We start from the raw sequence: 12071 nt of genomic DNA on the forward strand, positions 1-12071 counted from the left end.
AAGCTTGTACATAATAATCTTCAAAGATAACTGTTAAAAATACACCGAAAGACCTTGACCTTCACTCATTAATGACATTGTCTTTGAAGGTCAAATTATTGAAATTTTCATTGTTTTGGCGGTAACTGACTGTAACTTTGCTATTTTTGAAGGGATAAACTTCATATTATAACAGAACATTCTGAAGGACCAGACCTTGTTGTTTATCAAACCCAAATTTGCTTGGGCTCTTTAATGACCTTAACCTTGAAGGTTATATTACTGAATTTTCTCAGTTTGTGCATTTATTGGTGTGTTTGTATGTATAGTATATATATAATGAGTGTGTATGTATATGTATATATGCATGTATATTTATATACACACACACATATATATATATATATATATATATATATATATATATATATATATATATATATATATATATATGAGCACCGTCATGCGATTTGGGGTCTTAATGACATAATGCGCAAACGTCATAAATGACGTCAAAAGTCATACCGGAAGAAAAGTGCGAAATTACACATGTAAATCTAGAAGTTTTGTTTACGATTATTATCGACAGGTTACACGTATTTTCATGGCGTAAAATGGCCGAAGAGCTAGAGGTAAGTTTCTTTATTAGTATTTTTTTTTAAATAATCCATGTTATGTTTTGAAACTGATTTCATTTGAATGTAGAAATCTTAAAAATGTTTTGAAGGTCAGTCGGTAATTGAAAACGAAAGTAGAATACATGAATCCCTTTTCACATATGTTGCCCTTTTCAACGCCTTAAAGTTTATCATGGTTTATAGACTAGCATGAATGTTTCGACATTTATCTTTTTCTCTAGAGCTATGTTTATTTTTTATCTAATAAATTTAGAGAAAACAATTATTTACGACTTTGCGAGCCTAATACTAGATGTCGTCTACATGAATAAGATGTTCACAAAAACATGAACCCTTAAACTTTGTTATATGGATTGTACATGTACATTATACATGTGATAACTAATTTGTAAAATAGTGCAATAATTATGTAAACTAAAAACTGTCGTCTGAGACCGCACTGTTTTTAGTTTAAACACTGTTATAGTATAAATATAATATTTCTTCCACAATAAATGTTAATGTCTCTGTAGCTCAACGGTTACGCCGTTCGCTTTGCGTGCGGGCGGTTGAAGTTCAAAACCTGCCGTACATTATTTTTTTAGGCATTTTTTATATTATATTCACATGCCGATTAAACAAACAGCAAGCAGTTTAACAGTAAAATATCCAATTTTAAGATTGTGCATTTAATTTTTCTATTCAATAGTCATATAATTATGTTTGATAAAAGAGGTAGGATTAGTATATCATTTGTGTTTTATTTTCAGGAACTAGAGAGCCTTTTATCGGAGCATTTTGGCAGAACACCATTGACTACACCCTGTAATACCCAGGAAGAAGTTAGCAGCGATAGCGGTTCTGACCAAGACATCAGGGAAAATAATATAGTGGAGAGCCGGGTGCGAGACTTCCTTTACCAGGATAGAGGCGCAAGTACTGGTGCAAATGGTTGTTCGGAAGACATTGAAAGGGATGAAGAGCTTGAATGGTCCGATGAAGATGAAGTCTGTGATGACTATGTTGAACCAGATTCTGACCGCAAGCAGGTTACACTTTATAAATCTAGTAAATGTTGTAGGTTAGCGTGTAGCGGAAAATTCACTGAAGATCAGATATATCAGTACCTACTTAATATGAAAGAGATGGAAAAAGAAACAAAGGAAATTTACATTATGGGTCTGATAAATGATGAAAGATCTACAGAAAAAACACAACGTGGTAAAAAACGTCAAAGAATGAGAAGAAAGTATACGTTTCATGGTACTGAAGTTTGTAAAAAGACATTTCTACTTTGTCATGGCATAGGGAAGAAAACGCTAAGTAGCTTAAGTAAGCAAGTTTTTCAGGAAGGTATTGCTCCACGTATACATGGAAATACTGGCAGAAAACCCCATAATGCTATAACCTTTGACGACGTTACAAGAGTTATACATTTTATAAGTAACTTTGCTGATGAAAGAGGAATACACCAGCCTGCCGCACCAAGGGGACGAGATGATATTCCGCCAATTTATTTACCGTCCGATACAACAAAGGTCCAGATGCACAAGGATTACTGTATTTCTTGTACTGAAGCCATTCCACAAATCAAGCACGTCTCGCTTTCGATGTTCAAAACTCTCTGGTCCACGTGCATGCCTCACATCAGAATAGCAACACCAAGAGATGACGTCTGCGCTACGTGTGAGCGAATGAGAAAGATGATATCAGACGCAGTGTCAGAGGAAGATAAGCTGGAGGCCTTAGCTAATATGCGACAACACATTCTTTTAGCTCAAAGGGTATGTACTAGTTTACTATACATTTAAAATATTAATTAAAACATGTGAATTATTAGAGTCAAAATTGATTAACAAGATTAATAATTTAATGTTTATCTCCTTTTTCTTGATTTTTAATAATGTAAATGAAATATAACGTTTAAAAGCTATGAAATTTGATACTATTCCAGTAAACAGGAATGTTTGATAAACCTTTAGTTGTGAAATTGCTAACTTTTTTTACATTTAAAGGAGAGGGACACGTACAACACATGTTTAAGAAGAAGTGCTGAGGAAGACGAATACTTTCATTTTACCTTTGATTTTTGCCAAAACGTGAGTTTGCCACATCACGCAAGACAAATGGGACCGTTGTATTTTCTAACATTGCGAAAAGTACAGATTTTTGGTTTCCGTATAGACGGTATCCCTAAGCAACTGAATTTTTTGATTGATGAAAACGAGACAGTGGGAGAGGATGGATCCAAAACACACGGCCCTGACGCAGTTATTTCCATGGTTGATTGGGCACTACAGGAACATTGTGTCAGAGCGAGAAAGTTTTCAATCCATGCTGATAATTGTCCAGGTAAATTATACACATTCTATTCTGTTAAAAGGCGCATTTATACTTCAGAAATCATTATTTTCTTTTAATTGTTTAGAAATATAAAACATATTTAATAATGCTTAATTTATATATTTAGAGCATGTTGAATGTTTAACAACTGAAAAAGTAGTGCAAAGTGTACAGTAATGTGTTGTAAAAGAAGCAAAATATTAAAGAGTAGTATTTTGACTTCAAATACAAATACTAATTCTAACAGAGCAAAAGAAGTTAAAGATAGTTAACTTTTATAGCAAATGAGTAGTTTGTAGAAACTAGAACTTGATACCGACAAAAAGTTTTTGAGAAATCAAGTTGATAGCACATCTGAGGCATAATATGGGCCTTTAATAATGTAACAGTACTGAAATAACTAACTTCTCTTATTATCATTACAACTTTATATTAATATTTTTGGTTTATAAGACTCTTATTTTATATTCAAGCTTAGCTTGCATTTGATTAAAATTCCATAAAAATATAGTTAATTAATCTGCGTGATGATAGATTTGTTTTATTGTTATAATGAAAAAATACCCCGATAAAACTGTTATATTCATTCTCGCTTTTATTAAACAAGCAGTGAATTTTCTTTTCAGGGCAGAACAAAAATAAGTATGTGCTTGCTTATTTTATGTGGAGAGTAATGACTGGTCAGAATGAAGTGATAGAATACTTAATGCAAATTCCAGGTAAGTTGGTAATATTCTTTACGCACGAGTGATTCTACGTGCACCGTTTTAAACGGAAGCAAACGGAATCTATAATTTAATTTTGATTTACTCAACAAAAAGAAAATAGGAACAGATTATCATACATTATCGGCTGAAAATCGCTTTTATGTACGCATGAGTTATTAAATTGTGATCCATGCCCGATGAATGAAAGCGGTTTTTATAAAAGACACATGCTATGTTCTCTTGACCAAGACATCACAACATCACGACGATACCGCTAAGGCTTCTCTCGGAGAATTAAAAAAACATTGGCGCTTGATATTTAATGTTTATGTATTTCGGAATATTAAAACATTCATTGTTAGTTTTACTCAAAATGCTTTGTGCCTAAATGACATGCTAGAAATTCTCGTTTCTACCTGACAAAGATTTTTTAGTATTAAAACAATGTGCAGCAATTTATACCTTTAAATTAGCATGTTAAAATGTTTAGCCTTGTTATATTGAAACAGGACACGCCCGATGTTTAGTAGATTCCGGCTTCGCCCACATCAAGCGAGTATATAGACGTACAGATGTAGAGACGCTTGGACAGCTTGAAAATGTTGTAAACAAATCATCAAAAACAAATGTTGCTGTCCGTTTTCCACAATGGGCATGGAGAAATTGGAAGTCATTCTTAGATGGAAAATTTAAAGCAGTGAAAGGAATAAGGTAGTAAACAGATGCAACATACATATAATGCTTTAATAATAATATATAATGCTTTAATAATAATAATAATAATAATATACTTATAATACTAACATAGTGGTAGTAATGATGTTACAAATAAATAATAGAAATAATTATGAAAAGAATAATATAAATAGGATAGAAGTTCTCGTAACTGAGTTAAAAATATGATTTAATCAGTATAACTTTCATAATAAGATTAATATTGCTTAGCAGAAATGAGATGATGAGTTTTAATTTCAGGAAATATCAGTACTTCCGGTTTACTGCAGACGAACCAGGTATTGTTACCGTGCGGATTTCATCTGAAGATCAAAGTGAGGAAAAGATTTGTATTTTAAAGAATCAGTCCTCGCGTTTTGAATTGGCTGTCAGACCAGAAACAATACAACCAAGTGGGCTTAGTCAACGGCGGCAAACCTACCTGACCAACTCCGTACGGCCATACGTCAGACCAGCGTATAGAGACGAGTTTTGTGGTGTACACATTTGAAGCAAATGTTAAAATAGAGAAATAAAAATTATTGATTGATAAAACTTTAATTTTCTTTTTGTTTCAAGAATATTATTTCCGTTTGATGTTTTAACAGACAGTTCCATTAAATAAACATTTCGAAAAATGTTACAAACTCACGTACTCAGAAAAAATCTCTTTGGTCATGATAATAAAATCATATAAAATGTACCACTGCCATACCATTTACTTATTCATTATTTCAAGTTAATAGGGCCTAATATGTTTTGCCCTCGCCAATAAATAGTAAAGTCATTTGAACACACCTGATGCAAGAAAAGCGGGAAACGATGACGTGATAAATGGGAAACATTGACGTCAATTTAGCGACGACAAAAACAACGTCAAGAAATTTCAACATGACGTTGTGAAATTAGTCGTATTGAAAAAAATAATAATCTCTTTTGCATATGAATTATATCGCTGGAAAGCATATTTAATGAGCTTTAATTTGATGTGAAAATCTCAAAATCGATAAAAATGTCATTAAGACCCCAAATCGCATGACTGTGCCCATTATATATAAATTGCGTCATTTTTTCTATTTTTAGAAATTGCGTCTTTTTTTTCTATTGTTAGAAATTGCGTCATTTTTTTCTATTTTTAGAAATTGCGTCATTGTTGCTATTTTTAGAAATTGCGTCATTGTTTTCTATTTTTAGAAATTGCGTCATTTTTTCTATTTTTAGTAATTGCGTCATTGTTGCTATTTTTGGAAATGGCGTCATTGTTTTCTATTTTTAGAAATTGTGTCATTGTTTCTATTTTTAGAAATTGCGTTATTGTTGCTGTTTTTAGAAATTGCGTCATTTTTTCTATTTTTAGAAATTGTGTCATTTTTTTTCATTTTTAGATTCTATTTCTAGAAATTGGGTCATTTTTTCTATTTTTAGAAATTGCGTCATTTTTTCTATTTTTAGAAATTGCGTCATTTTTTTCTTTTTTTAGAAATTGCATCATTGTTGCTATTTTTAGAAATTGTTGCTATTTTTAGAAATTGCGTCATTTTTTCTATTTTAAGAAATTGCGTCAATGTTGCTATTTTTAGAAATTGCTTCATTGTTGCTATTTTTAGAATTTGCGTCATTTTTTCAGTTTTTAGAAATTATGTCATTTTTTTGTATTTTTAGAAATTGGGTCATTTTTTCTATTTTTAGAAATTGCGTCATGTTGCTATTTTAAGAAATTGTGTACTGTTGCTATTTTTAGAAATATGCTTAATGTTTCTTTTCATATATATACCAAATATATAAAGAAAACTAATGTGACAAGACAGACCAACTAAATTTATAAAAAGGAAACGTTAATATATGTTCAAACCTTTCTATGTTTGCGTTTAGAAAAAGTAAAAAGTCGAGCGTTGCCCCAGCCCGGCGGTGGCTCTTGTTAAAATTTATTTTACTCCATGACAGTAGTAATTCTTTTAAGAAAGTATTTTCGATTTTAAGTTTCTGTATATCATATCTGTTTAAATTACTTTTGAATATGTCGATTCCACCTATTTTTGTAAATTTTCCTATATTATCTCTTTCCACAATAAATGGTTATTTTCAGCAAATATTCTTTTGATCCAGCTTGATTTAATCGAGTTCATAAAAATCGGCAAGTCTATCATATTTAAGCCTCCATATTTAAAGTCTTGTATAATTACATCCCTTTTAACTTTGTCTTTTTTCATGTGCCATATAAATTCAAAACAATTTTGTGTAATTGTTTTCATAATTTCTTCTGGTGGACTCGGAAGAAAAGATATTATTAAGGTTAGTTTTGAAATAATTCAGGATTTTAAAATTGATATATTGCCAATTGTTGTTAAACGTCTTGCCCTCCATCTATTAATGTCTGCTTGAAATTAGTTTACTTTATTCTCGTAATTTATTTTAGTTATTAAGTCACATTCTGAATGGAAAGTTATGCCTTATGTTTTTGCACATTCTGAGGTTCAAATTATATTTGAATATTTTTTTCTACAATAGACTTAACCATGTTGATTTCTCAGTGAACCTATTCTGAGAACTGTACATTTTTTGTAATTAAGTTTAAGACAAGAAATAAAGGAAGATTGATCAAATATGTACAAAGTTTCTTCAAAGCTGCTTGATTTTCCCTTGAATATTATAGTTGCATCGCCTGCAAACATGCTTTTTTTAACTTCTACATCAAAAATTTTAAAACCTTCAATATTCCTATTTTGTCTTATAGCTATTGACAATAGTTCAATTGCTAGGATAAATATATAAGGAGACAATGGAGATCCGTGTCGTACTCCTTTTTTTATAGGGAATGACTCAGACAAAAACCATCGTAAAGTATGCAACTCGTGGGTCTTTTGTAAATAAGTTCAATCCATGCTTTTAAATTTGGTCCAACGTTAAAAAGATCTAATGTTTTAAATACGTATTTGTAGCTTATGCTATCAATGCTTTTTCAAAATCAGCAAAAAATAGAAGTCCCGGTTTATCATTCTTTTCTGCATACTCTATCACATCATAAAGCAATCTTATATTTTCACCTATGTATCGCCCTTAAATGAAACCTGTTTGACTATCATCAATGAGTGTATTTAATACCCGTTTAATTCTATAAGCGATAACCTTAGTAAGTATTTTATAATCTACATTCAGTAAACTTATTGGTCGCCAGTTTGACAATATTGATAAATTTTTATTTGGTTTTTGAATTAGAGTTATTAAACCTTGTGCTTGTAGCTGACTGAGACAATTAATTTCAAAAGAAAAATTCAGAGCACTTTTCAAATCATCTTTTAAATAATTCCAAAATATTTTATAAAATTCTATACTTAAACCATCTGAACCTGGACTTTTTCGATTTTTCATATCTTTGATGGCAGTTTCGCATTCAGTTTGCGTAATAGTTCCTTCACAAGATTGATTTTCGTTTTCATTTAGTAAGTATTGTTTCGCCATTGAAAAAAATGTAATTTGAGGGAGTTTCGTCTTGAATGGTTTATAGATTCTCATAGTATTTTTTCTGTTCATTTAAAATGTCTGTCTGATTTGTTAAAATATTACCATTTGCATTTAAACATTTTATAAGTTTACTTTCCGCATTTCTTTTTTCTAATCCTTTTAGTAATTTTATATTTCTTTCGCCATTATTTATTTTGTAACTTTTTATTCTAGTAATAACAAGTAATAATTTTTGAAAGAGGTCTACATCATCCTTGTTTGGACCGTATATATTTATTATTATTATTTCTTTATTTTCAATATTTACTTTAATTGCCAACAATCTACCAATTTCAATTTCATATTTTTATACGCCCAGTTGAAAAACGGGACGTATTATTGAACGCCCCTGGCGGTCGGGCGGGCGGTCATTATCAAGACTAAGGCTGTGATACATATAATTTAGGTCAATATATACAAGGTCAAGGTCACTAAAGATGTTGAAATATCCAGATTTTGTCCAGAGCATATCTCCTACACGCATGGAGGGATTTTAATGAAATTTCATAGAAACGTTCACCATTATGAGAAGCCATGTCACTCACATGAACTAGGTCTCTATGTCAAAGGTCAAGTTCACACTTAGAGCTCATTGAAAAACGCTTGTCCGGAGCAAAACTTCCTTATGCATAGAGGGATTTCAATATAACTTGGCACAAATGTTCACCATTGTTAGGCGGAGTGTCGCGCACAAAATTCAGGTCCCTGCAGCCAAGGTCAAGGCACACATAGATGTCAAAGTTTAGATAAAAATATGAAGATGTGTATAGGGACGATTTAATCATCATTTATTGAGGGATTGTAACACAAATGGTCATTATCATGACTACGACTGTGAAACATGTACTTTAGGTCAATATATGCAAGGTCAAGGTCACTAAAGATGGTGAAATATCCAGATTTTGTCTGGAGCATATCTCCTGCATGTATGGAAGAATTTTTATAATACTTTATGGAAATGTTCACCACCATGATATGTATTGTTCCATGCATGATCCAGGTCTCCAGGTCAAAGGTCAAGGTTACACTTAGAGCTCATTGAAAAACGCTTGTCCGGAGCAAAACTTCTACATTCATAGGGGGATTTCAATATAACTTGGCACAAATGTTCACCATTGTGAGGCTGAGTGTGGTACGTAAAATTCAGATCCCCGCGACCAAGGTCAAGGTTACACATAGAGGTCAAAGATCAGATAAAAATTTGAAGATGTGTATTGGGACCATTTAGTCATCATTTATTGATTGATTGTAGCACAAATGGTAACTATCATGACTACAGGTGTGACACATTTAATTTAGGTTAATATTTGCAAGGTCAAGGTCACTGGAGATGATTAAATATCCAGATGTTGTCCGGAGCAAATTTCTACATGCATGGAGGAATTTTAATTTTACTTTATAGAATTGTGCACCACCATGAGACGTAGTGCCCTGCACATAAACCAAGTCTCTAGGTCAAAGGTGAAGGTCACAGTTAGAGCTCATAGAAAAACGCTTGTCTGGAGCAAAACTTCTACGTGCATAGAGGGATTTCAATATAATTTGGCACAAATGTTCATTATTGTGAGGCTGAGTGCCGTGCATAAAATCCAGGTTCCTGCGCCCAAGGTCAAGGTCACACATCCTGTGCATATCTTCCGTACTGATCTGTTTTAAGGTTCATTTAGCAACACAGTGCCAAGAATAAAAACTTGCTTGCTAGATAACACTTATCCCTAATGCCCCCATCTCCATCTAAAGCTTTCATAAACGGGCGTATTTTGTGACTATGGTACCCTTGTTCTAGAATTTGTATTTTCAAATCATTTCTTAACAAGATAGCAACACCATTTGATTATTCGAATTGCCACTACATATAATTGTACCATCCCAGTTATTTTCCCATTCATCTTTACACGTTTCTTTAAAATGTACCTCTTGAAGTATCAACTTTTTCTGATCTTAACCAATGAAAAACGTTCGTTCGTTTAGTTTTACTGGATAATCCATTTACATTATATGTAAAGAAAGAAGTATTAGATATTAAGCTGTCAGTGACAAAAGATGTATGCTACCAAAGCAGTTGGATACAAGTATCATAAGAAGAATACATACAATGGTTCCAATGAGCAGATATTTTTTATAGAATAAAACAGAAAAATAACTTAAGTGAGTGTAATCATAAAATCAAAAATAGAAGCTACGGCAGTATACTACGTGATCGCCTTTTAAATAAGCAGGTTCCAACATAAATTTCTCAAGCAAAATAAAAAAATGAATCTTACTAGAATATTAGATAGATAACATTATTTCAGAGTAGTAGCAATAGAAGAAGAACAAAAAAAGACTGATTCTTGATGCTTGAGGGTTTAGAAAAGGCTATAAAATTCGAAACTTATAAATGTTTGATGTAATTTTCATATTGAAAAAAACTTTTAAAAACCATTTCTTGTTTTTATCAAGGTTTAGCAAATTAATTTTATTTGCCAAATTTAAGGGGCAGCTTGAGCTGAAAAAAGAAATATATCAAGTAGCATGAGGGGGCTTGGGGTGAGGCAAAACAGTTACTTTTTTCTTTTTTCAAAAAAGCCGCAACTATTGCGGTGTTATAAGAGGGGGCCTTGTCATGTAGAAGACGGATATGCTTCAAGCGTCGTTTCTTATATTTCTTTTTCAGTTTCTTAAGTACTACGTCTTTGTAGTACTTTGTAGTACTTCCCAGTGATACTTTTGCCCTTTTTCACTGGCACTTTATTGGGACTCCTTCACCAGAGAAGAAAATTGCATACAAATCTTATTTGCACTCGAAGACTCTTTGGCAAATATTAGGCATTTGTTGTGTTTAGTGGCCCAGATTTTGTTGCTAACTTTTCTGACGGGCTCAAAATAATGGACCCCATTTTCAATACATGTGACGAAATTGGCAAACTGTTTTTTGTCATATTTTGGAAACATTTGAAGCAGCCTTTTGGTCACCTTAACCCATTGCCTCCTTTTCTCATCGGTCAATAGATTTGGCAACCATCTAGCAGAAATCTGGCCCCGCCAAGGGGGTCATTGATTTTCACTATATGTACATATAGTAAAAACTTAAAATACCTTCTTGTCTTAAGGTACAAGGCGTAGAGATTTGATATTTGGTATGTGTTATTATCTAAAGGTACTCTACCAAAGTTGTTTAAATTCTGCCTCTAGTGTCAAAATCAGCCCCGCCCCGGGGATCATAGGTTTTCCTTTAAATTAATGTATATAGTAAAACTTTAAAATATTTCTTCTAGCAATTGAGAAATGTTAGAGGTTTGATATTTTGCATGAAACATTGTGTTGTGAACCTCTACCAAAACTGTTCAAATTATAGCCTTGGGGTCAAAATTGGCCCCACCCCGGGGGTCATTTATTTTAAATATGGACATATAGTACAAAATCAAAAATCTTATTGTCTGAAGGTACAAGGCTTAGAGCTTTAATATTTTTTGTATGATATCATCTATAGGTATTCCACCAAAAATGTTCAAATTTTACCTCTAAAGGTTTTCCTTATATGTTTCCACTACTTGCCAGCTATTTCCACTGAAAAGGGTGGCATTTAGTATAAAAAAGGTGAAATTAACTGGAAAATGACACTGTAGTGACAAAATTACCACCAAACGCCACTATCCTTTGGTAGAATTTAGGTGGCATTGAGTGGAAATTTGAACATAAACTTTTAAGCTCACTTGAGCATGCTCGTCCGTCGTTCGTTCACATTTAGTTGTTAACACTCTAGCGGTCGCATTTTTGCCTCGATCATCATAAAACTTGGTCAGGATGTTTGTCTAGGTGATAGCTCGGATACGTTCGAACATTGGTCATCTCGAATGAAACACTAGGTCACAAGAGCTAAAAATAGAAAAACTTTGTTAACACTCTAGCGGTCACATTTTTGCATCAATCATCATCAAACTTGGGCAGGATGCTTGTCTAAGTGATAGCTCAGATGAGTTCGAACAAGGGTTATCTCGGATGAAAAACTAGGTCACAGGAGCTAAAAATAGAAAAACCTTGTTAACACTCCAGCAATCACATTTTTGCCTCAATCATCATCAAACTTGGTCAGAATGCTTATCTAGTTGATAGCTCAAATGAATTTGAACATGGGTCATCTCAGATGAAAAAGTAGGTCACCGGCGCTAAAAATAGAAAAATCTTGTTAACACTCTAGAGGTCACAATTTTGCCTCAATCATCATCAG

General features: G+C 32.6%; 2 protein-coding genes across 2 annotated transcripts in view; both read left to right on the forward strand.

Moving 5' to 3' along the window:
* LOC132757385 (uncharacterized) overlaps window positions 1–12071 on the forward strand; it is a 119857-nt gene that overhangs the window by 13171 nt on the left and 94615 nt on the right. The window lies entirely within an intron of this gene.
* Window positions 432–5404, forward strand: LOC132757384 (uncharacterized). The gene is made up of 6 exons (XM_060748653.1): window positions 432–611; window positions 1367–2380; window positions 2612–2948; window positions 3566–3658; window positions 4156–4357; window positions 4622–5404. The coding sequence occupies exons 1-6, from the start codon at window positions 486–488 to the stop codon at window positions 4869–4871; spliced, it is 2022 nt and encodes a 673-aa protein (XP_060604636.1). The 5' UTR covers window positions 432–485; the 3' UTR covers window positions 4872–5404.

The sequence above is a fragment of the Ruditapes philippinarum genome, unplaced genomic scaffold, assembly GCF_026571515.1.
Source record: "Ruditapes philippinarum isolate M1 unplaced genomic scaffold, ASM2657151v2 ctg302_1_1_1_1, whole genome shotgun sequence".
Taxonomy (NCBI): domain Eukaryota; kingdom Metazoa; phylum Mollusca; class Bivalvia; order Venerida; family Veneridae; genus Ruditapes; species Ruditapes philippinarum.